This window comes from Dromiciops gliroides, chromosome 4 (genome assembly GCF_019393635.1).
Source record: "Dromiciops gliroides isolate mDroGli1 chromosome 4, mDroGli1.pri, whole genome shotgun sequence".
Classification (NCBI taxonomy): Eukaryota; Metazoa; Chordata; class Mammalia; order Microbiotheria; family Microbiotheriidae; genus Dromiciops; species Dromiciops gliroides.
Window position 1 is genome coordinate 70,584,104 of NC_057864.1, and position 26,805 is coordinate 70,610,908.

The following is a 26,805-nucleotide window of genomic DNA, read 5'->3' on the forward strand; positions in this document are numbered from 1 at the left end:
GAAAATTACAGTGAATTTTATCTCATAATATGGTGGATAATATCTGACGTTTACTTAGTACTTTGAAGTTTCCAACTTTGAAGTTTGAAAGGCACTTTACATACTTTGTCTCATTGGAACTTCTTAACAAATCTCTAAGGCAGGTATTACTAGCCTCATTTACGGATATGGAAATCGAAAGTAAGACATGTTCAGTAAATGCGTCATGATCACACAGCTAGGCAGTGTGAGAAGCAGGATTCAGAAACCAGGTCCTCTTTAATCTCTTCTTCCACCATTTACATTGTCAGAGTAAAGGCTCCTCACCTTAACAGGTGAAAGAGGATATCTACTTTAGATCTTATTGGTAGTTCCTTCAGCACCCTTGAGCTTACACTATGAAAGAATAGGGTCCTAATTAAGTCAATACAGTAGTGACCAAAGGAGCACTATGGGATAGTGTCTATAGATTTGACCTCAGAGTCAGGAACCCCCGGGTTCTAATTGTGCCATTGACTTGATGCATGACCCTGGGCAAGTCACTTAACCATGCCATCCATATCATTTAATAAAACTCTAGTGGTTCCCTATCATTGTTAGAAATAAAGATGAAATTCTATGTTTGGTGTTCAAAGCCCTCCTTAACCTGACCCCTGACCCTCCCCCCCCTTCCACCTTTCCAGTCTTCATATATCTTACTCACCTTCACATACTCTTTCTAGAGTGGTACTTGCCTCCTTGCTGTTCCTCAGACAAGGCAGGCACTTTCACTGGCTATCTCCCACACCTGTAATTCCCTCTCTCCTCATCTCTGTGTCCAGGTTTCTCTGGCTTCCTCCAAAATCCAACTAAAATCCCACCTTCTGCACAAAGATTTTCCCAAACCCCCCTTGATGCTAGTGCTTTCTCTCTGTCAATTATCCCCGTTTCCCCCCCATATATATCTTGTTTGTAAAGAGTTGTTTGCATGTTGTCTTTCCCCATTAGATTGTAAATTCCTTGAGGATAGAGAATATCTTTTGTCTTTCTATCCAAGTGCTTTAGCAGTGCTGGCATGTAGTAGGCACTTAATGTTTGTAGACTGACTTTAACTATATGTAAGGGACAACTCATTCCTACTGAAATGAATCCCTTGACTTAGTTCTGAAAGGAGACCTCCATTTGAAAGAAGTACTCTGTACCAGGTGAAAGGAGAACATGACAGCAGATACCTTGGCCTGGAGAATGTTGGATGCTACATCTATCAAGGCGAGGCCTGTGGCACCAGCTGCTGCTGTCACCAAAACAGTTTCCCTGTGTCAGAAAAAAAGATCAGCATTACTCTACGCCTCCACAACAGAGCAAACCAGGACTCAAGCATCTGGGATTATTTCCCAGATTTGGAAATATCTTCTAGTCTCCTTCCTTTTCTCTAGGGAAGAACCCAGCTAAGATCTCTTCCACCTCTAATATTCTCTGATTCCAACCCAGGGAACAAGAGTTTGCTTGGTTTGGGCTACCCTTGAGTTTTTCTTCAACCTGTCAGATTTAAGGAAAGGGGAAATGCTGACAACATTAAAATACAAGATCCCTCTAATTTCTTATTCTTCAGCAGAGAAAAAGAGAGCTTGGTTCATGGGGGGAGGTGGGGCAGGAATTGACCTTGAAGTCAGAAGATCAGCATCTAAAACCCATTCCTTTCAATCACAAGCTACGGAAAGTCCCTTATTATCTCTGAACCAGTTTCCTAATCCATAAAATGCAAATGAAGTGAAAGTCACTACTTATCACCCAAGGACAGATGACTTCTAGCAATGTGAAAGTATTTCATGACCACCTACAAGGCTCTGGGCTCTTGTCATTGTTGTTCTCAAGGCTCAGAACACCTACCCAGGGGCAGCTAGGTGCCGAAGTGGATAGAGCACCAGCCCTGGAATCAGGAGGACCTGAGTTCAAATCTGACCTCAGACACTTAACACTTACTGGCTGTGTGACCCTGAGCAAGTCACTTAACCCCAATTGCACTTAACCAAAAACAAAACAACAACAACAACAATAACAACAACAATAACAACAAAAGAACACTTACCCAGGCTGTGTCCGTGCACGCTGCTCTAGGGCCAGGATGGCAGTACCATAACATACGGGAAGTGCGGCGGCTTCTTGGTAGGAGATCCCTTCTGGAATCTGCCACACTTTCTACATGCAAAGAAATTGGAGTTTCTTACTTGGAGAGGCAGGATACCATAGAAGAGGAGGAAGACCTGAGTTCAAGTTTTACCTGGAAAACTTACTATCTGTGTAACAGACATAGATGTAGAATTGTTGAACTAGAAGAGGACAAGACCTCAGAGACCATCTTGTGTAGCTCCCCCATTTTACAAATTAGGAAACTGAATCTCAAGGAAATTAAAAGAACCTCTCAGAGCCTCCCTTGTTTTCATTTATCTATCTGTAAAATGAAGGAGGTGGGGGCAGGTAGGTGGCACAGTGGATAGAGCACTGGCCCTAGAGTCAGGAGTACCTGAGTTCAAATCCGGCCTCAGACACTTAACACTTAGTAGCTGTGTGACCCAATTGCCTCACTAAAAAAAAAAAAAAAAATGAAGGAGGTGGACTCAATGCCTTTTAAGATCCCTTCTGGCTCCAAATCTGTGATCCTATAAGAACAGTTTCTTGTATCTCCCATGATGAGAAGATGTTCAATAAATTAAATTAAATAAATAAATTGATTCAGGGAGAAGGTTTTGTATCCTGGAAAGAGCATTGGACTTGTAGTCAAGAAAGTCCTAGGTTCAAATCCTACTTCTTGTCCTTATTGGCTGTGGGATTATGGGAAAGTCACCAAATCAGTAAATTCCTCAGTACCTCATTTTCCTCATGAGTAAAATGGGAATAATACCTCCAGCACTCATAAAGTTATTGTGAGGATCCAATGAGCTAAAATATATAAAGGACTATTATTGATTGCTTGATTTACCAAGGGAAAGAAACACTGGAAAATAAGTTCCTATTAAGTGAAAAGTGAATCACTTTTGGTATAGCCATGTAAAAGCATAGGATTTCAGTGACCCAGGTTTAAAAAACTCAAATATAGTCTCAACTATAAATTAAGATCTAAGTGACAGGAGATGGCATATGGTCCGTTCTGTGGCTGACTTTAAGCCTAATTTTATCTCTTTCACAAGCTCTAATGGGGAAGAAAACCTGTCACATTCAAATCAATTCACCAAACCAGTTTTGCTACTGACATGGATGAAATAAAGTTGTGTTTGAACAACAAACCAATAGCTCCAAGTCTCAGTGAACTTTATTTCCTTTCTTCATTGGCCAATTCTACCCAATACAGCTTTGTAGAATGGCTCTGCCTCTCCCCTTAGCATCATCAGCATCTCCAGGATAAATAGAGAAGACTTTGCAAGTGAAAAAGAAAAAGAGCTGGCAAAGAAACATGATATATTGGAAGGTTTTCAGAGCCCCTTTCCCACCCCTAGTCCAAGTAGTGTGATGGGGAAATGTGGCAGGTAAAGGAAAAGAATTCGAAAAGACAAAAAATGGGAGAGAAGAGTGGGAGAGCAGAAAGAAGAATGAAGTGAGTGAGAGAGGTGAAGGGAGGAGATGACAAAGAGGGAAGGAAAGGGGGAAAAGGAAGGGGGAAAGTGAAGGAAGAAAAAGAGAAGGGAGGCAAGAAAAGGAAGAGAACAGGGAAGAAAGAAGAGGGAATGAGAGAGCAAGGGAAGAGGAGAAAGGGAAAGGAGAATGAGGGCAGGGCAAAAGAGGGAAGAGGGAGAGGAGAAAGAAAAGTGGGGAAGAGGGGGAGGGGAAGTAAAAGGAGAGAAGAATTCATTCAGAATTTTTATTGAGGGGGCAGCTAGGTGGTACAGTGGATAAAGCACCAGCCCTGGATTCAGGAGGACCTGAGTTCAAATATGACCTCAGACACTTGATACTTACTAGCTGTGTGACCCTGGGCAAGTCACTTAACCCTCATTGCCCCACCAAAAAAAAAAAAAAAAGAAAGAAAGAAAGAAAAGAAAAAAATTATTACTGAGAGGTAAACATACCTTTTGATCAACAATGCATTGTTCAGCCATGGTACTAAAGTTATTCACACTAATGACCCGATCACCCTGTAAGAAAAAATTATATTTATACACACACAGAAATGTACCAAATATATAATATATTATGTGTGTACATATACATATATGTCTGTGTGTGTGTGTGTGTGTGTGTGTAGTACATTTAAATTCACAGTCTGAACAATTATCCTGTCTACAACACTAAGAGACTCAACTTCTTTGGTGACCTATTCAGAATAAGATAGCTACCATCAAAATTCCAATACCAGATTGTCAAACCAATCTGAACTATTGTGTGGGCAGAGAATGGGAGAGGTGGGGTGCAAAAGTAAGGACAGGGCTTATTTAGCCCACCTCCAAGTGACATATAATCGAAGGCTGCTGTTATTCTTATCACAGAAGACATGAATTTAAGGACATTCTTCTAATGAAAGACCAACTTGGTATCCATACACTGAAGGTGTAAATGGAACAAGAAACTTTCGTTGATTTCTTTAGTCTACCTTAGAATTTGTTACTAGGAGTAGTGAATAGAGTGCCTAGAATCAGGAAAACTTGGGTTCTAATTCTATCTCAAATATCAGCTGTATGAACCTCAGCACAGCATTTGGACTCTCTGTGCCTCGGTTTCCTAATCTGTAAAATGAGGGGGTTTGACTCAGTCCTTTCCAACTGTAAATCTATTTGCCTTTAATCCCTCTTGGCTTCACTGTCTCCTTGCAAAGCCCCTGGCAGGCAAGGATCTGATTTAAAAATAAAAAACACTGATGACACCAACACATTTCCCACATATCCCATAACATGCATTGATCCTTTTGGTCTTCCAGATCTGCTGGGTTACCTCTTTTATTGTGCTGACATTTGTGCCGATCTCCAATACCTGCCCAGCAAGCTCTAATCCTAAAAGGGAGATAAGATCATTTGTCTAATGAGATCATTCTTCTTTGCCAATTTTCCAATCAGCTTTATTGAGACAGGAAGTTCATCTCTGATCCTCCCTGTAGCTGTTCCTAATCTGTTTTGCACCATAGATATCTCTGACAGTCTATGAACCCATTCTCAGAATATGTTTTCAAACACATAAAATGTATTGGATTGTGAAGAAAACCAATTGTATTAAAATACATTTATCGTGAATTAGGGGGGAAAAACAAGTTCATGGACTCAAAGCTAAAAATCCCTTAGAACCATTGGAATCTAGAGTGAAGGAAGAAGGATGATGCACCTAAAATTGATTATATCCCAAGTCTATGGCAACTGGTCTAAGTTTCTGTGTTACCTTCCTGAGAGATATCGGCAACTTTATTCATGAAATCACAAACCCTCAGAGTTGGAAAAGATCTCAATGGTCAACTAGTCTAACCTTAAGAAGAATTCCTTCTAGAACATTCTTGATGGGTGTTCAACCAACCTTTGCTTGAAAAATCTCAAAGAAGGAAACACTATGACCTGGCTTCACCCATTCTACTCTGTGATATCCCTGATTGTTAGGAAATTATTTTTTATATTCTTAATAATTTTCATATTTTTGTATCAATGAAATATTCATATGTATATTTTATATTACTATCAATTCCCTTTATAACTTGAATATCAGACATTTGTCAGAGATACTTGCCACAAAGATTTTTCAACTAACTGCTTCTCTAATTGTATCTGTATTTTGTTCATGTAAAAGGTTGTTAACTTTACATAATTAAAATAGTCCAATTTGGTTTTTTCTTCTAAAAAAGATTATTTTGCTTCTTTGCAGCATCTGCCCATTGCTCCTAGGTTTCTCCACCGGGGTCATGTGATAGTCCTTCAAATACTTGAATGAATATGACTATATTTATAAAGTTTTTGTAAACTTTAGAATGGCATCATTTCTTATCTTTTCTGAGTCTCACAACAAACCTCTTCAGTTTTCACCCCATTTTATGACTGAGCAAATAGTCTTGGAAGTATGGAATGACAAGACCAAGGGCCTAGAGTTTATTTTGGCATTGAAAGCAGTATACAAACCCAGGTGTCTCTTGACCCATTACCTCCTCTACCTCATAGTCTCCCTCTTCTTCTTCTTTTTTTTTTTTTTTGGTGAGGCAATTGGGGTTAAGTGACTTGCCTAGGGTCACACAGCTAAGCTAGTAAGTGTTAAGTGTCTGAGGCCGGATTTGAACTCAGGTCCTCCTGACTTCAGGGCTGGTGTTCTATCCACTGCACCACCTAGCTGCCCCCTCCCTCTTCTTTTAAGATTCATTGGGCAGCTAGGTGGCATACCAGCCCTGGATTCAGGAGGACCTGAGTTCAAATCCAGTCTCAGACACTTGACACTTACTAGCTATGTGACACTGGGCAAGTTACTCATTGCCCCCAAAAAAAAGAAAGAAAGAAAGAAAGAAAGAAAGAAAGAAAGAAAGAAAGAAAGAAAGAAAGAAAGAAAGAAAGAAAGAAAGAAAGAAAGAAAGAAAGAAAGAAAGAAGATTCATCTCAGGTACCATCTTCTGCCTGTCTTGCCAAATTTTCCCTCCCCTAACTACTAATGCCTTTTGCCAAATTACTTTGTCTTTACCTACTTTGTACACATTTACACTTATTCACTTTATACTTAGGACATGTATATAGAGATTCCCAGTTTCCTTTGAAGTTCAACTCAAGGGCCACCTTCAATATAGTGAAAAGATCATAGACCTAGAACTGGAAAGGCCCTCAGAGGCCACCAGGTACAATATTACAGATGAGAAAACTGATGTCTGAGGAGGTTCAGTGACATGGCCAAGGTCACACAAGCAGCAAGCAGCAGACATGGGATTCAAACCTGTTTCTCCAACCTCAGAGCTAGGATTCTTTCCTCTCTATTATATTGCTTTCCTGGGCCTTTTCTAATGCCCCCAGCTACTAGTGCTCCCCTCAAAACCACTTTTTATAGATCTTTGTATTTTTCTATGTGAACATAATCATACTTAGCATTTCTATAATGCCTTAAGATTTGCAAAACACTATACATGTCTTGTCTCACAATCTACACAATAACCCTGTGAGATGAGTGCTATTATTATACTCACTTTACAGATGAGGAAACTGAGGCATAAAGAAGTCAAATGACTTGCCCAAAGTCACACAGCCAGTGAGTATATGAGGCAGGATTTGAACTCAGGTCTTCCTAATTACAGGTTCAGCCCTCTATCCACTGAATAATCTCACTAACTCCACTTTAAAATCCACCTAGGTTTTAGTGCTGTTCATTAGCCTCTTTGAATAGCTAAATCCTTCAGGGTGCCAGTCTTATTAACTACAACATGATCTAGAGATGTCTTCCAATTCTATTAGTCACAAATACAACCCTCTCTATCCCCCCGAACTGGCAGACACTCTACTACTTCAAACAGTTATTTCTTCAGTGTGAGACACCTCATTTGAGGATACACAATCTTTAGGACAAACACTAGCACAGGGATGCTTTATCATCATATCTGATCAGAAACTAGAATTTTGCCACTATCTCAAAGACTACCTGGTATATATGGGAAGCTAGGTGGTAAAATGGATAGAGTACTTGCCCTGAAATTAGGATGACCTGAGTTCAAATCTCACCTCAAACGCTTACTAGCTATGTAACCCTGGGCAAGTCACCTAACACCAATTACCTCAAACATTTGGGGTCACCTCCAGTAGTCCTAACATATATATCGCCATTGGATCCAAATGGCTCTGGAGGAGAGAGTGAGGTTGGTGACCTTGCATAGTGCTCCCTCATTTAAATCCAATTCAGTGTGAGTCATGCTATCACCCTAATGTCATGGTCCTCTTCAAGAATGAAGGACAAACAACAGCCTGGAATCTTCCTCCACCACTATACTGTACTTCCTAACTATGCCATCTCCCAAAAAGTCAACTGGCAATCCCTGGCAACCACATTAACTCCAAAGAAACTGCACTTTTACTCACCAGGTGTGAAGGGAAGTGAAGGACTCTCCTGATACTGTCCCCGACAAGTTAAGATGTCTGCAAAGTTAACTCCACAGAAATGGACATCAACTCTGACCTGCAAAGGAAAAACAAAACAAAACAAAACAAAACAGGGCAACCGTGAAGGTAGCAATCTGATTTAGTGGAGAAAAAGCAGAACAAGAAATCTAGAAACCGCTGGTCTGGTCCTCCCTCTACCATATTTCTCTACAACCTCACAGTTAAGCAAGACCCTTAGAGAAAGGTCAGCTTTACAGTTTTTCAACTTTTCAACTTTACAAAGGGCTTTCCTTGAAAGATCTCTGTGAGGGAAATACCATGAATATTATTCTCTCCAATTTGCAGGTGAGGAGACTGAGACTCCAAAAGGTCCAGTTATTTGTCTATTATACCACAGCAAGTAAAACATCCAGACTCAGGAAGACTTACATGAATTGATACAAAATGAAATGAGCAGAACCAGGAGAACAGAATACACAGTAATAGCAATATTGTATGATGATCAACTATGATTGACTTAGCTTTACTCAGCAATACAATAATCCAAGGCAATTCCAGAAAACTCTTGATGAAAAATGTTATCCACATCCAGAAAAAGAACCAATAGAGTCTGAATGCAGATTGTAGCATTCTATTTTCACTTGCTGTATTTTTTCATGTTTTTTTTTCCTTTTGGTCTGTTTCTTCTTTCATAACCTAACTGATATAGAAGTATGTTTTACATGATTGCACGTATATAACCTAAATCAATTTGTTTATGACTTTAGGGAGGAGGAAACAGAGAAGAAGAGGGAGAGGGAGAATATTTGGAACTCAAAAATTTTTTAAACGAATGTTTAAAATTGCCTTCACATGTAATTGGAAAAAATAAAATGCTATTTTAAAAGAGAAAAGAAAAACAAGAACATCCAGGACTCAAACATTGGTCTCTCCTGACTTTAAACCCAGACCTCTATCTAATACACCAGGACAACCTATACCCAGGAGTTTCTCTTGGTCCTGGCAGTTCAGCTTGGTAAAGCAGGAGCTGGCAGCAACAAAGAATAGAAAGGCAGAACCTATCAAGAGAAGTATTAGATACCACTTAGGCAATACTCACTGCTTCTACAGAATCTGAGCTTATATCCTAATATTCATCCAATTACCCAAAGAAGTCATTTTTTCCACCTGTGCTGTAATCTGTAGAACATTGAAAATGTAAGAATAATAGCAAGATAGAGTCCGAGGACCATTTCTGTCTGAACCTCAGCAAAATAGATGAGAACAAGATGGCAGTGAAGATGATAATAATAATGATAACTCGAGAAGAGCTTTGTAAGACTGAAAGTGCTATATAAATAAGCATCATAGTTAACCGACATTTGTACAGCACTTTACATTTTACAAAGCTTGAAAATAAGAGATGTAACAAATTGGAGGAGAAAGAAGGAGTAACTATTTCCAGCATCGAATTAGATGGTGATGATGATGACAACTGACATTTATATAGAGCTTGGAGGTTTGAAATTGCATATGTCTGATCTTCACAGCAACTATGAGAGTCAGATATTAGAGGTGTTATTCTCCCCACTTTAAAAAAGCTCTATGTCTTCTTTCTAAAGTAACAGTTATTGTGTTTTTAGAAACAGGACTGCTCTCTCTCTCTCTCTCTCTCTCTCTCTCTCTCTCTCTCACTCTCTTTCTCTGTGCAGAGGATGAAGTAGTGGAAGCATTTCAGTGAATTCACTTAAAGTCCAAATCTAATACTAAGAGAAGGTTCAGCAGCAGTCTACAGCAACTTTCTGGCCCAGGATGGAAAGAAAGACAAGGAAGAGAAAGAAGGAAGGAAGGAAGGAAGGAAGGAAGGAAGGAAGGAAGGAAGGAAGGAAGGAAGGAAGGAAGGAAGGAAGGAAGGAAGGAAGGAAGGAAGGAAGGAAGGAAGGAAGGAAGGAAGGGAGGGAGGGAGAGGAGTCACTGTTTTAAGAGTTGAAGATATAAATACAAAAAGAGACAGTAATTGCCTTTAAGGAACTTATAATATTTAAAGCATAAGCACCCAGTGGCCTAGGGTAGGGGAAAGGCCATGGGTCCTTCTAAGCATGTTCTCTTGTTCCTAGAGATGCCCTACCTCATTCGGCTGGATTGGGCGAGTGGGCACTTCCTCAATAGCCAGGGGGACCTTCAGCTTCCTGCAGATTGCTGCCCGGTAGTAGCGAGAACAGCCAGGCTTGTCCATCCTGCAAGACAATAAAAGGGGTTCACAACTACCCCACCAAACGGACCTTTCCATCTCCTGTGACAGAAAGTCAAGCCCCTGCCCTGGGGGGAGGGGGGTCCTACCTGTACAGCAGCCAAGATTGGAGAGTCCTAGGAACTAGACCAGAGGACAGACCCCGGGCCAGCCCAGTCGTAGCCATGCTCTCTGGGTTCCACACTCTGGGGAGAGTTTTCAAACAGAAGACAACTGCTTAGAGACAGAAAGAGGCCCAAGTCTCAGGCTACTCTCTCCTGAATAGAAAAAGGGGCCAAGAGAAATGTATGGGCCACAGCACTGTGCCACCCACATCCCTAATCCTATCCCACACCCACCCAACAGCAAACCTGAGCCAAGGAGGGAAAGCTGAATCACAGCTGTGTGGGCAGAACTCCCCCTGGCTATTTGCAGCCCTTTCTTCTTCTATTAGGCTCTCTGGGATGCTGACTGAGGAGTGACCCAAAGTCTCTATTAATGCAGTGCCTAGATAGGGGAGAAAGGAGAGAGAGGAAAAACCAGTTAAAAAGAACTAAATACGCACTTGTTCCCCAGACAATAATCTTCTCAGCATCTGAGTTGTTGTTCTTGGTGTTCTTTTCATTTTTCCTTGAGCAAAGCTGGAAAACTCAAGCATAACGCTAGCCAACTTTTCAATCCTGACAGGGCTACTTCTTGTATTAATAGCAGCAAAGAAATCACAGAGGCATATAAAGAGGCTTTGAAGTTTGTTTGATTCTTTTTTAAAGACCTGATGATATCTCTACTCTTCTTCTGGATGTTAGCAGTTTCTCTCTTCTACTTACCTAATCTAAGCATCATTATCATCTTTATATAATGGTTACAGTACAACCAGAAAATAAGCATCTAATAAGGCCTTAGTGTGTGTAAAGAAAGCCCTGTGCTCAGTGCTGGAGAAATGAATGAAAAAGTGAGACAGTTCTTGCTTACAGAGGACTTACAATAGGAGGAAGACAGTGGATAGAGCACCGGCCCTGGAGTTAGGAGGACCTGAGTTCAAATCCAGCCTCAGACACTTGACATATACTAGCTGTGTGACCCTGGGCAAGTCACTTAACCTTACTTGCCTCACCAATAAATAAATAAATGAACGAACGAACGAACAAATAAACAAATAAATGAATGAATGAATGAATGAATGAATGAATGAATAAAAACAATAGGAGGAAGACAGTAGATAGAAGTTCCAGGCACAAGTCAGATGGAAAGGCTCCATCTTCCTTAGGGTACAGAGGCACCGCAGATGGTTATGCATCTGCTTTTATTGCAAAGCAGTTCTACTCTAGGTGCCCACATACTAACAGAGGTGCCCTTCAATGCTCCCTCTCCAAAGTGAACTCCTTCTCTTCTATTCATCTCAAGCTCACATGAGAAGGCACCCCACCTGCTCATCACCCCCAGCCTCCCCACCTGCTCATCACCTCTAGGCTTTCAGTGCTTGTCACAACCCTAATTGAATATGTCCACAGTGAAGTTTCGCTTAGTTACTCTAAGTGATTGTCACTAGTTAGCTTACCTGTGGAACATTGAAGAAACCACTTCCAATACTGGGAACCTCAGTTTCCTTATCTGTAAAAAGGAAATGGGGGGCATCTAGGTGGTGCAGTGGATAGAGCACCAGCCCTGGATTCAGAAGGACCTGAGTTCAAATCTGGCCTCAGACACTTGACACTTACTAGCTGTGTGACCCTGGGCAAGTCACTTAACCCCAATTGCCTCACCAAAAAAAAAAAGGAAATGGGGAAAAGTTGAACTTGATGGTATTCAGTGTCACTTATAGCTGTAAATCCTAGGAATTATTAGTGTAATAGGGCTTTGACACATGCCCATCTCACCTAAGATGGAGAGACTCATGTGGGAGATGCTAGAGACCTGCTTCTGGGCAAAGACATCTTGCGTTTCCCTGCTACACAGATGGAAGCAGGAGCTGTCTGTTTCTTTAAAACTACCAGACAAAGATAGTCATTCCCTCTATTGCTAAGAGCATCCAGGGTAAAAGTACTACTTACAGTATAAGGATCATGCACCAAGTTGGGTGGGAGAAGGGCCACTTTTCCCCTCCCCTTTAGAGACCATAAAAATTGCTTGGTGGTTTAGACTTGTTTTCTCCTATTCGGTTCTAGCAGCAGGGAATGGAGTCACAAACCTATGAGCTCAACTCAACTATGAGTGAACTTGGAGCCAAGATTCCAAGCAAGGTGTTGCTTCTAACCCTGCAGGTAAATCTGAAAAGCCAATGTGTCAGGTAAAAAGTACAGCGGGACTTTGGAATTGGCACTTGGTAGGATTATGCTATTTTGGAACTGATTTAAACTTTGAACCTAATCCCCCTGCTCTCCCCATTCTGAGTCGTATAAGGTAAAAATTATGCCCTTCCCCTAGATATTGGGAGGTAGGAGAGAAATATCTATTTGTTTCTGCTATATCTTTGAAATAAATATTCCTTTGCAAAAGCTAGACTGAATGTTAAATAGTTAAAAGGAACTAGGGTTCTTGGACCCCTACATTGGGGGAACACAATTGGTATGGACTTGAGCCAATGGCAGCAACTAGACCCATTCCAATGCCCTTGACACACCAGAAAACTCTGGGAGAGAGGTGAAATGTGACATGCCTGACCTTCAGGCAGCAGGGGGTTAGGATAGTCACTGTTACACTAGCAAGAGCTAGAAGAAAGGGAGCAAAGCAAAGAATATATGTTTCTTGATTAGTCTAGAAGGCAACCTCTTAGTCATTTATGAAAATTTCCCTTGTATGTTACTGTCCCAAGAAGACTTTGAGCCTTCATTGTAACACAATAATAGCAAAATATACATTTGTGTGACTCCAAGAGTATGAGTTTCTGTCACTAAAAATATTTGCATGTATTAAAAACAGTATCTAAAAGTTCCTGTCCTTTGTGGGTTATACCCTGAGGAGCTAAGAACTTCAAAAAGATATCCCTATTGGGGCAGCTAGGTGGCGCAGTGGATAAAGCACCAGCCCTGGAGTCAGGAGTACCTGAGTTCAAATCCAGCCTCAGACACTTAACACTTACTAGCTGTGTGACCCTGGGCAAGTCACTTAACCCCAATTGCCTTACTAAAAAAAAAAAAAAATATCCCTATCCCTAGCTCTGGTAGGAGATAAGATAATTTAGTTCACTCCTCAGTAAAATTAGGATTCCATGGCACAATCTTAGGTCCCTGTTTTAAGATAAGAATCAATGAGTTGTATGTTTATTTCATTTGGTTTCTGAGCCACATTCAAAATGGAATCCAGGACAACAAGGAAGTTCCAACCCATCTGGGCTCATAGCTGGAAAAAATCCAAGAAAAGAATCATTTTAGTTCCAGACTCTCCTATTTAATAAAGAGATGAATGAGTTCAGTTCTCCCTTCTTTCCTAATTGGGCAGGCGTGGGCATGTTCCTATTACCTTGTGTGAAAGTTGAGGCAAGGGTGTTGGTCAGTTTCTAAGTAATGCAGAATTACTCTTGGAACAGGGGTATTTGAGATGCCTGTGATCATACTATAATTAAAACTGAATCACTAAGTTTGGTAGTACAGGCCTTTAGTCCCTTCTGCTAGGGGAAGCTGAGGCAGGTTGGATCACCTATCATGTGTACACATTAAATTCAACACCAATATGTTGAGCCTGTGAAGAGGAATTGGGGGGGAGTGGCTGCCTAAAGGGCAAAATGGGACAAACTGGCCCAGGCCAGAAATGGAACAAGTCAAAACTCTCATCTTGATCAAGGGTAGGGTCAGACTAGTGAGGGACCACTGATCTTTCAACCTGTGTTGTAAATGAACTTATATACTAAGCCAGTGATTGCCTTGGCTGCCATTTTGATTGACAAGGATAGCAATATAATCCTCGAGAAACTAGACTAAAACTATATTGACATTCTTGCTATGATTGAAACTAGGAGTCAGAAAGAAGTTTCAGGTAAATAGAAGAATGGCTCCCACGTTGTCCTTTGAGAAATTAAGTTGGTAGAGGTGTTTTTATTGTATTCCCAAAGGCAACTAGAAACATCATCTTGGGGGACCTATCCTGCTTGCAGTACTCATGACCGGGAAGGCACTGAGTGCAATAGAAGTCAAGACATTCTATGAACAATTCCATTAAGTCCTCCAAACTAAGTCAACACACACCACAATACTTGATGACTCTAAGCAGATGAACAGATGAGAAAAGAAAGAAAAAATGGTCCAGAATCAAGAAAATGAAAGAGGCCAAAGGCTCATAGACTACTCAGAAGCCTTCTATGTATAGATTGGGGATGCTTTCCTCACCTAATCGATCAATAAGCATTAATTAAAGGAGTGCTATGTATATACTGTGCTATATGCTTAGTGTACAAAGACATAAATGAATAGCTCCTGCCTCTGGGAGCTTATGCTCTATGGGGGGAAGTTACATTGAGTAAAGGACTTACATTCTTCAGCTGTGTGACCTTAGCCAAGTCACTTGAGCTCCCTAGGTCTTAGTTTCCTGTCTGAAAATGAAGAGACTGGACTAAATCTCTAAGATGCTTCCCGTTCTAAATCTATGATTCTACACTGATCTTTATAATTACCCAGTATTGCCCTCTTCTAGTTTTCCATTGTCTTCATTCCCTAATTTCCTTTCCCAGGCATGACTAACAGAAACAAATTCACCCACTCTCTTTTGTCAGCCCCTGGAGCACTTTATTGGCTTGGAATCTGCATACCCACATAATAGCTTGTTATTAATCATTATTAGTCTGACCTGGATCTGAACATATAATTGCCTGCTGTTAATAGTGGATTTACCTGTCCACATCTCTACTGGATAACTTCTTTTGATCACAACTCTGAATTATCATAACTTTCTGACCAGTCTCTGTCTCTTTTTTTTAATCTCTCTCCCACTTTCACTCACACATTAGACAATTACTTATTAAGTATTGGCCCACTTAAGAGCCAAAGCATCATGGTACAGATATGAAGATAAAATATACCACTGTCTGCTCTCAAAGAGATTATACTCTCCTTAAAAATAATAAATGTGCTCAGATTAGCATGATACAAGGTAAAGAATGAAGGTATAGGAGAGTTTCAGAGAAGGACTTTAAAAAAATGATGAGGTGAGGTTAGTTGTGGCAGAGAATCATAGAGCAGAGAGAGTTGTAGGGCAGGGAATTGTGATCTCCTTGAGAGCATAGACTGTCTTTTGCTTTTAATTGTATCCCCAGCATTTACCACAGTGCCTGGTACATGGCAAAGGCACTTTACTCACCTTACAGAAGAATTGCCATACATTGGTGAGAGCCTAGTCAAGGTCAGATGATGCAAATTTTTCATGCATCTGGTTGACATGGTTTTGTGACTTCCAGGAGCACTCAGCAGCATGAAGTTAGGAGTGAAGAAGGAAAAGACTGGACTTTCCCCACCAAAATGAGAAGTGTCAGTTGTTGAACATGAATTCTGAAGTTACCAAATGTGAAGAGGTATTAGAGTAGGAAGGAACACTATTATTTATTAAACTCATTGAGAAAGGCCAGAAAATGCACAGGCGGTCTGTAGGTAATGTCAACAAGGGTCTAGATAGAGTGATGAGACAGAGAGAACTTCAAAGGAAGTAAGGCTGAAGGGGATTGACATGACCATGGATGATCTGGAGGTGTTATTGAAGCAGCCCCAACTCCTCTAGACTCTGTGTCTGGGGAGTGAGGAAAGAGAAAGCCAATACTAAGGAGTGAGGGGTCAGCAGTAGAAGTTAGGATTTCCTGGGAACTAAAAGATGAATACAATGTAAGAGGAAGATACATAGAGGGAAGGGGTATTTGACGATGATAGAATAGGAGCTCCAGAGGACATCATGGAAGTAGAAGCCAGAGAAAGAGAGGGATGGAGGAGAGTTAAGGGTGTACCAGACAGGGAACTGTCAAGGGGTGTCAGGACCAAGAAAGCAGAAAGGGCAGGTGAAGAAAGGAGAGAATGAGAAGGAACAGAGTCATACAACAGACAACACTCTCTTCTACAAGAAGTCTCTAACCCTTAAAGATTAAAAAATTGTCCCTGGCAATCTGACCTAGCCATTTGTCTCTGCTTACTTGAGGAAAATCACCATTGAGAATTATGGTGTGGGGTGCAGCATTGGAATCTGAATCTTCCTGACTCCAAATCCAGTGGCACCCTTATCACCATGCCATGCTGACCTTGTGTTTTCTGGCTCAGGAGAGAGGGACCTTGCCATTGTAACAGGATGGAAAGGCTGGGGTTTGTGGCAATCTGCATAACATTAGCTGCAAACAGGTACATCTAAAGGAACTTACCATCGATTGGAACTCTACACAGAAGAGAGTGGAGAAAACATGACAGTGGAGGAAATTTTTGGTGAACATATCTCCCTGCTTTAGGCTCCCCTTGATATGAATAATCAGTGGATATTTAAGTAAAGTGATCTCTGTGTTTGCATCAATTAAAGGGTGCCATTTATAATAATTAATTATAAATCATATTAATAAGCAACTAATTACTAAACTTGATTCATGACTATATTTATATTAATGAAATTCAGTGCATAAAATGCCATAACTTTGTCACTCCCTCTAAATACTCATGAGTCCATTCATTCCAATTAACTTTTTCTCTTATATGGTCATCCTTAGTGTATACTCTATTGTTCTGATTCTGCTTTTTAAGGTTTTCATTAGGGGCAGCTAGGTGGCACAGTGGATAAAGCACCGGCCCTGGATTCAGGAGGACCTGAGTTCCAATCTGGACTCAGACACTTGACTCTTACTAGCTGTGTAACCCTGGGCAAGTCACTTAACCCTCATTGCCCGCCCCCCAAAAAAAAGGTTTTCATTATTTCACAAAGGTCCTTTCACATTTCTTTATATGCCTTGTATGCATCTATCTTAATTTCATCACAGTATTCTGTTAATGTACTGAAATTTATTCTACTGTTTCCTGTTGTTGAACCCTAAGGTTGCTTGCAGTTTTTAAAAATAATGTTGCTATAAACTTCTTTGAAGGGATAGCTTTTTTTTGGTTTTTCATTTTTATTTTATAATATTATCAGGGTATATTCCCAACAATGGAACTATTAGATCATGGGGTGCAAGATTATACTCTTTGTAATTTTCACTATGTAATGCCAAACTACTTTCCAAAAATATGGACTAGATTCATAATCAACCAGGTGTGAAGGAGGAAAATGGTTTCTCCATACCCTGATAGCATTATTTCACTCTTTTATTTCACTAGGGCCAGTTTCATGAGTTCAAATCTGACCTCAGACATTTATTAGCTGTGTGGCCCTGAACAAGTCACTTAACCCTGTTTGCCTCAGTTTCTCCATCACCAAAATTAGCTGGAGAAGGAAATGTAAATCACTGCAGTATCTTTGCCAAGAAAACCCCAAATGATGTCACAAAGAGTTGAACATGACTAACTGACTTTTTTAAAAGTAGTGTTGTTTTTTATCATCAGTGAATGGAGCACTTTTTAAAGTGATTTTTCTTACAATTTATTTTTCCTATTTTGAAAACTGTTGTTTAATCCATTGGTAATTTGTCCATCATGGGTTGGTTGTTCTCTTTACAAATTAGGAGCTCCTTATATATTTTACATTTCATGTTTTTATCAATAATTTTTATAACATATGTCTCAATGTCAAAGTTTTAAAGTTCCTTTTCTTTTGATTATAACATTTCATATAAAGTCAAATGTGCTTCCTTGCTTTAGTATCACTAGATTGCTTTACTTGTTACCCATATATTATACAATTGTTTGTGTGGAAACATCTGGGCCCATGATTCATATTGTTATGTCCTTTCTTAGATTTTTATCTCTCCATGAGTTAATGGGTAACTCATGCTATTCTCTCTATGTTGGAAATGTTTCTTAATAATGTGGCTAAGAGACATTTTTAAGTAAAATATTTGCATTTTAAAAAAACATTTAATATAGAAATTTCTTTTAAATTTAGCACATCTATATAGTCCTAAATAATTCCTTCAATTGTAATTAAAAACATATATCTCAGCTACAACTGAAATAAATATATTATTCTATTTTTATTTCCCTTCTAAAAATTATTATTTTAATTTCTAGTAGCTCTTTTTGTGGTAGCTAAGAATTGGACTTAAAAAGGAATGCCCATCAATTGAGGAATGGCTAAACAAGCTGTGACATAGGATGGTGATGGAATATTATTGTGCTATAAGAAATGGCAAGCAGGATGATTTCAGAAAGGCCTGGAAAGACTTGCATGAACTGATGTATAGTGAAGTGAGCAGAACCAAGAGAATAATGCACACAGAGATAGCAATATGGTTTGATGAAGAACTGTGAATGACTTAATTATCCTCAGCAATACAATGAATTCAAGACAATACCAAAGGACTAATGATGAAACATACTATCCACCTCCAAAGAAAGAACTGATACTGATCAAATACAGACTGAAACATGCTATTTTTCACTTTCTTTCATTTTTTATTCAAGTTTTCTTATACAAAACGACTGACATGGTATTGATTTACATAATTGTTCATGTATAACCTATATCTGATTACTTACTGCCTCAGGGAGAAGTGAGAGGAGGGAGGGAATGAGGGATAAAATTTGGAACTCAAAACTTTAAATAAAAATGTTTAGTATTTTTAAATTAAATAAAATTATTATTTTAAAGACAGTCAACTAAAATTCAGGCATATAGTGTGAGATGTGGATCAAAATTGAGAGTTCTTAACCAATTTTGTGTCATGGATCCCTTTAGCAGTCTGGTAAAACTATGAATCTGCCACAAAAATATTTTAAGTGCATGAAACAAAATGCATAGGATTAAAAATGTAACTAATTCTATTGAGATAGTTATCACATTTTTTAAAATCATAGATTTCATCTTAAGAACCCCTAGTCTAAATCCATTTCCTGCAAAACTGATATAAAAAAATTCTCAGATATTTGTTAATTCATTCATTTTCTAATTTTTCTTATTTATAGGGATTTCAAAGACTAAGCATTTATATATATTTGTTTAGATGCCATGTCTCTTTTCTGTTCCATTCATATATTTTTTCAGTTTTTTGGCAAAGAATCTATAAGATTTTATGATAATCATTTTCAATCAACCAGTATTTATTAAGTATCTATCATTGTAGCAAACACTGTGATGGGCTCTAAGATACAAGTAAAAGTCCAAAATAATCCCTACTCACAAAGAGTTTACATTATATTGGGGGAGACAGCAAGTACATATACAAATGTATGCAGCATAAATATGAAGCAAATAAATACAAATGTATACAAAGTAATTTGGGAGCCAGGGCACTAGCTTTTGTTGGGTGAGGACATCAGGAAAGGCTTCATGCAGAAGATCGTCCTTGAACTTCTTAAAAGAAGAGGACTAGGGGCAGCTAGGTGGTGCAGTGGATAAAGTACTGGCCTTGGACTCAGGAGGACCTAAATTCAAATCCAGCTTCAGACACTTGACACTAGCTGTGTGACCCTGGGCAAGTCACTTAACCCTCATTGCCCTGCAAAAAAAAAAAAAGAGGACTTTATGTTTTAGCATCTGAGATAACACTTTCATCAGCCTTTTTTCCCAAGACACCTCTTGATTTTCTTGTCTGTTTGTTTTCCATATAAAACTTCATTATAATGTAATCCATTACTACTGAATCTCTTGAGGTTTGATTGGTATTGCATTAACTATGCAAATTAATTTCAGGAATATTGTCATTTTTACTACACTAATCTGACCTATCCATGAACATTAAATGTTATTAAGGTCTTATTTTATTTCAGTTATTAACATTTTATAGTCGTCCTTAAAAAGGTCGTATGTATTTCTTGATAGGTTAATTCCTGAATAGTTAAGAGATTTTGTTGCTATTGAAAATCGGATTTTATGATGTCTTCTTGGGCTTTATTGTTAGTAAATAAGAATATGGCATATTTTGTGGATTGATATCATTTCCTACAACCTTGCTAAATTCATTAATTATCTCCATTAATTTTCTGGTTTAGATTGTTGGATTTCCTAGAAACACTATCATGCCACATGCAAATAATGATATTGTGACCTCATTATTTCCAGTGTTATTTCTTCTAAAAGCTTTTTCCTGTCTTATTGCAATTCTTAAAATTTCCAACACTTCTTCAAATAAAAGTGATGCAAGCGGTCATTCTTATTATTTATCATTCTTATTATTTATCATTATTATTATACATTCTTATTATTTATCAGGATTTGTTTTTTGTTTTTTGGTGAGGCAATTGGGGTTAAGTGACTTGCCCAGGGTCACACAGCTAGTAAGCGTCAAGTGTCTGAGACCAGATTTGAACTCAGGTCCTCCAGACTTCAGGGTCAGTGCTCTAATCACCACACCACCTAGCTGCCCCTATTTATCAGTTTTTAATATAAATACTTTTAATATTTCCACATTGAATATTATCTTGGCTTTTGGTTTAAGGTACTATTTAAGGTATTGGGGTTTTTTTTAGTGAGGCAATTGGAGTTAAGTGACTTGACCAGGGTCACACAGCTAGTAAGTGTTAAGTGTCTGAGGCCGAATTTGAACTCAGGTACTCCTGACTCCAGGGCCAATGCTCTATCCACTGCGCCACCTAGCTGCCCCATAGGTATTATTTTTAATCTACCTATTTCTAAGCTTAAAAAAAGCTTAAAACTTAAAAGCTTATAAACTGTTGTTAATAAATATTGGATTTTATTAAAGACTTCATCTGTATCTATTAATAAAATCATGACATTTTTGGAGGGTTTTAAAAAAATATGTTGTCTTATTCCTTAATCTGAAGTTTTGGGGGTTTTTTGACTATTTTCTCTCACAACTAGCTAATATGGGAATTTTTCCATGACTACTCATGTATAACTTATTTTGAATTGCTTGATTTCTTGTGAATAAGGGGTGGGAATGGAGGGAGGACGAGAAGTTGGAACACAAAGTTTTTTTTTTTAAATGATGTTAAAATTTGTTTTTACATGTATTTTGGAAAATAAAATTCTATTCAAATACAAAAAAAAAGTTGCCTTATAGCTTTAGTTTTCCTAGTTTAAAATAGCCTTATATAGGAGTGACCAGTTTGTTGTACCAGTGGAAATACTGGCAAAAACAGCAAGGTTGGGCCACTATGCCATTCTTCCTCTTACCATCCTCTCCTTACCTTCTCCCACAAGCATAGGAGCATGTGTATGTACACATGTGTGTGCACACACACACACACACAACCCTGAAGAAAATAGGCATAGTTCCTAAAGTAAGGTGACTCAATGGATAGAGTGCTGGGCCTAAAAGCAGAAAGATGAGGGTTCAAATCCAGCCTCAGTCACTTATTACTTATGTAAGCCTGGGCAAGTCACTTAATCCAAATTGCCTAAAAAGAAAAAGAAAACTAAGATGCAAAGGTAAGGATGGAGAACCATGCAGGAATGAAGGACAATTAATACAAAGCATGGAAATGGGAAAGAGAGTGTCAAGGTATTCTAAGGATGCAAGGATAGCTGGATTTAGAGTTTGTGGAGAGGGGGGCAGTTAGGTGGCACTACAGTGGATAAAGCACTGGCTCTGGATTCAGGAGGACCTGAGTTCAAATCTGTTCTCAGACACTTGACACTTACTAGCTGTGTGACACTGGGCAAGTCATTTAACCCTCATTGTCCCACAAAAAAAAAATAGAGTTTGTGGAGGATAGTAAAGGGTAAGAAAATTGGAAAGATAGGAAGGGGCTACCTAGTCAAATCCCCTCATTTTACAGATGAGATACCTAAGACCCAGAGAAATGAAGATCTCCAAGATCTACATAAGGTAGCTAAGATCACAGAGCTACCAAGCAGCAGATGCAGGATCCAAAGCAAGGTTTTCTGAAAGGAATAGAAAAATCACCAAAGAAAAATCAATATGGAATGAAACCCAAGAGTAGCATCAGATTGTTCTTTCTGTTGAGTCATTTCAATTGTGTCCAATTCTTTCTGGCCCCATTTGGAGTTTTCTTGGCAAAGATACTAGAATGGTATGCCATTTCCTTCTCTGGCTCATTTTACAGTTGGGGAAGCTGTGGCAAACAGGGTTAAGTGACTTGCCCGAGGTTATGCAACTAGTGTTGTGCTGTAACATCAGGATCCCAGGACAGAATGAAATACTCCTATGACACTTTCCTATTAGGTATAAGCCCTGTATGATCATGATGTATATTTGTTAATGTATTACTGCATTCTGCTCATTTATATTTTCTTGCCTATTCATATATAATTTAGATAGAGATCTATGCGATATCATATATATTCATATGTATGTATATATACATATATGTATATAAAAATCACTGGAGACTTTGATCTATAATTTTTCAAAGTATTATTTTGTCCAGATTTTTAAATTAGCATCATATTAAAGATAGTAGTGTTCCATCTTTCTCTATACTTATGTAATCCTGGCCTCCTGAGCTCCCATAGAATGCTACAGAGATATCAAACTCTGGAAGTGGAGGATTAACTCAGGGCCAAAATTCACCAGCTTTTTGCATCTTTTTAAACTTGGCTTTAGAAGCTTCTGAGAAGAGGAAGTAGAAAGAACTTCCATCAAAGGCCATGTAGGAAGAAGACGAGCAAATAGTCTAGGAGCTGCATTGCTTTGGGGCTCCTGTTGTTCCCCTACCCCTTCAGTTTAACACTTTGGAAAGCAGTGATTACAAGATGGAGTTATTGGATTTATTGGTAAATAGAGAAATTTCCAAGAGCTGAGAGTTAGATACTCCTTGTAACCATAAACAATAAATGTACCATGCCTGGACAAATTCCCATCTCCATCCTTGGTGAGGTAGTAGCACTCCTACCTCATTAATTGCTACATTACATTACCCAGAAGGGAGCAGGGCAGGGGGGTCCAGTAGGTGGAATAAGAGAAGCTAATTGTGTTTCATTCATCCGCAAAACCATAAACTCTATGGGCAGAGACTATATCTTATTCATCATTGTGCCTTCTCCTAGGGCCTCAGAAGATGATTTGCACGTAAAATTTGCTCAATAAATATTCGATGAATCTAATTAGTTGAATTAAGCCTACAGTATGAGTATGCAAAAAAATGGTAATCTATTCCTCTTAAGAAAGCCAATACTGGGGGCAGCTAGGTGGCGCAGTGGATAAAGCACTGGCCCTGGATTCAGGAAGACCTGAGTTCAAATCTGGACTCAGACACTTGACACTTACTAGCTGTGTGACCTTGGGCAAGTCACTTAACCCTCATCACCCCGCCAAGGGAAAAAAAAGCCAATACTGAATGTATCAGAAAATTCTCGACCACCCAAAAGACAAGCATATCCTAATTAGGGCAGGCTGAAACTGATTGGTTCTTTTGTCCAAAAATGCATTTTCATAGAGTCATAGAATCACAGAATCAGAGAAAGTGAGAGTCAGAAGGGACCTTGGTAGTCATCTAGTCCAACAAATAACCAAAATTTATCCCTAGTCAATGGTCCTCCTTGAGAACAAAAGATGAGCAACAACTAGAACATATCCAACAAGTGAATAACAGTTATCTGTTAAGTTAAAGAACCACTAATCTTTGCAATTTTCTAGTATACCATAAGGCCAAGCATCAGACAACTATCTCTAAATGCACAAGCTAGTTGTATAAAGACATGATTATCTCAGAATATCCCAATAGGATAGAGTGTACCTACAATTCCAGAAAGTATCTTGCTACAAGTATTTATATAGTTCCTCCCAGGTGGCATGCAGCACAGTGGGTACAGTACTGGACTTGGAATCAGGAAGATTTATTTTCATGAGTTTAAATGTGGCCTCAGACACTTACTAGTTGTGTGACCCTAGGCAAGTCACTTAACCCTATTTGCCTCAGTTTCTTCATCTGTAAAAATGAGCCAGAGAGGGGGCAGCTAGGTGGTGCAGTGGATAAAGCACCAGCCCTGGATTCAGGAGGACTGAAGTTCAAATCCGGCCTCAGACACTTGACACTTACTGGCTGTGTGACCCTGGGCAAGTCACTTAACCCTCATTACCCTGCCAAAAAAAAAAAAAGAACTGGAAAAGAAAATAGTAGACCAGGCCAGTATCTTTGCTAAGAACACCCCTAAATGGGGTCATAAAGAACCAGACATGACTGAAAAATAACTGAATAGCACAGCTAGTTTACGGGGCACTCTGAGAATACAAAAGCAAAACAATCCCTGAACTCAAAGAGTTTATAATCTACCAAGGAACCAGAAAGACTTGTAGGACAAGTACCTGAGCAAGGTACATGAAAGAAACTAAGGCATCTAGGAGGTACATGGGAGGAGACAGTACATTCTAGGAATGCTGGTCAGCCTGTTCAAAGACACTGGGAAATGCAATGCCAAATTCAGGACAGTTTGCCCATAACATAGAGTACACAATAGGGATAAAAAAGATAGTTGGGAAAGGTAGATTAGAGAGACGTGCCAGGCTGAGGATTTTGTGTTTTATCCCAGAGGATATGCTGAAAGAACATAATTGGAAATTTGCCTTAAGAAGCTTATTTTACCATAAATTAGAGAATAAATTAGAAAGGAGTTCAATTAGGAGGCTATTACAGTAGTCCAGGGGAGAAGCTATGAGGACCTGAACTGTGGCAATGGCTTTGAAAGGAACACATATAATAAATGATGCAGTAGTAGAATGAATAAGACTTGGCCATTGGTTGAATATGAGGAATAAGGAAAAGGGAAGAGTCAAATGTTGGGAACCTGGAAAAATGATAGTGACCTCATCAGAAATAGGAAAACTGTTGAAAGTTTATTCAACTTCTGTTCAAAATTGATTCCAAGAAAACCAGAACATTTGACAGGCTTTTCAGAGTCAGGAATAAGGTGAGGAGAGAGTAAGGATGGAGAAAAGTCATTAGTATAAGTCTTGGGTATTAATACTTAGAACCTATGAAAAGCGGGCATCTAATAGGATAAAGCAGTAGAAAATGGAAGTCAAAACAATGATTTTACAGGTAGATGAAAAGAAAATCTAATTCATTTGGGCCTAACAAGGTTGTTGCAGGGAATATGACTTGTAATCTTAAAATACTACAGATGTAAGGGATTATGCCTGAAAGCATACCTGAGTTATCAATTATCACTTAAGATCCAGCACTTGAATCTAGACAGAAACTGAAAAGGCAGCATGGGACAATGGAAGCTGTTTCTGTGTGTGTCTGTGTGTATGTGTATGTGCATGTATATATGTGTATATGTGTATGTGTGTATATGTATATACATGCATATGTGCGCGTGTGTACATGTATATGCATATATATGTATATATGGGTATGTGTGTGTGCACACACACATACATATATGTAAAATTTAAATTAGAGAAATTCAGTGCAAGTCTCAGTTTCTTACTGTGATTTCCAATACCTTAATCCCTCAGGTTTTTCCCAGGCTATCACCCTGCACTTGCTACCCTCTCCTCCCTTCCTCATCTTGACCCCTTGGTGAACCAATTAACTCTACATTTTTCTCTTATTTTGAATCCCTTGCCCTCTCAACCTATTGCCAATATTGCCCTGCTAAGCTTCAGCCTTGGATTACTCCAACCATCTCTCCTATTCATATGCTGCTGAATGAAGCTGAAGAAAATCATGAAACTAAGCTGTGTCCACTACAAATTTGTATTGTATAGTCTCAACTGGGCCCTCACTGTGTCAAGGCAATTCTTTTATACCTCCCTAATTAGCTATCTATTAGCACTATCCCACTCACCACACTGACTCATCCAAACCTTTTCATCCATCCTCAGACTTCCCATATTTCCCTCTGTCCCCATCCTCTCATCTGAGATTCTTGCCTCATATTTCAGTGAAAAAAATTGAGGCAATTTATGAAGAGCTACCTTTTCTCCCTTACTCATTATCTCACATTACACAGATGCCTTCTTCTGTCCAAAGTTAACAATTATCCTATAATTGCCACATCTAATAAATGGCTTTTTTTAATCTTGATCTTTCTTGTACACTCTGGATCCTTTTGCATTGTAGATCACCCTCATTTCCTTAATAATCTCTTCTCTTTAGGTTTTCATTATAGTACTCTCTCTTGGTTCTCCTACATAACTGTTCCTTCTCGGTCTCCCCTGCATTGCCTTCATCCAGATCAAACTTGTTACACATGGCAGTCCCTCAGGGATCTGTCCTAGGTGCTGCTCCCCCTATACTATTTCATGTGGTGATTTCATCAGTTCCCAAGGATTCAATTATCTTCTCTATGCACATAATTCTCGGATCTACTGATCCAGCCCTAACCTCTCTCCTAACTTCCAGACTTGCTTTGTAGACATTTCAAACTGGATATCCCATACATATTGTAAACTTGACACATCCAGAATAGAACTCATCTTTTCCTCCAAACTCTCCTCAATTTCAGATTTCCCTGTTATTGTCAAGGGCACTACCATCTTCCCAGTCATCCAGACTCACATCTTAGATATCATTTTCAATTCCTTTTACTCTCTCACTGCTCCACCCCCAATTAATCTGTTGCCAAGGCCTGTCAATTTCACCATTGCATCATTTCTATTATATGTCCCCTTCTTCCCTCTGACTCAGTGACCAT

At 39.1% G+C, this 26,805-nt stretch overlaps 1 protein-coding gene across 2 annotated transcripts in view; it reads right to left on the bottom strand.

Moving 5' to 3' along the window:
* Window positions 1-26,805, bottom strand: part of LOC122755883 (quinone oxidoreductase-like protein 2) — a 77,486-nt gene that overhangs the window by 15,664 nt on the left and 35,017 nt on the right. Inside the window, exons 3-10 of one of the 2 annotated variants that reach the window (XM_044004810.1) lie at window positions 10,569-10,704; window positions 10,308-10,403; window positions 10,096-10,204; window positions 7,968-8,064; window positions 4,882-4,940; window positions 4,023-4,088; window positions 2,048-2,157; window positions 1,191-1,272 (exon numbers count right to left, since the gene is read on the bottom strand). In XM_044004810.1, the coding sequence (XP_043860745.1) occupies window positions 1,191-1,272; window positions 2,048-2,157; window positions 4,023-4,088; window positions 4,882-4,940; window positions 7,968-8,064; window positions 10,096-10,204; window positions 10,308-10,384 (600 nt within the window). In that variant the 5' untranslated portion in view covers window positions 10,385-10,403; window positions 10,569-10,704. Of the gene's footprint in view, window positions 1-1,190; window positions 1,273-2,047; window positions 2,158-4,022; window positions 4,089-4,881; window positions 4,941-7,967; window positions 8,065-10,095; window positions 10,205-10,307; window positions 10,461-10,568; window positions 10,705-26,805 lie in introns of those variants that run through there. The other variant, XM_044004809.1, reaches the window with a different exon arrangement.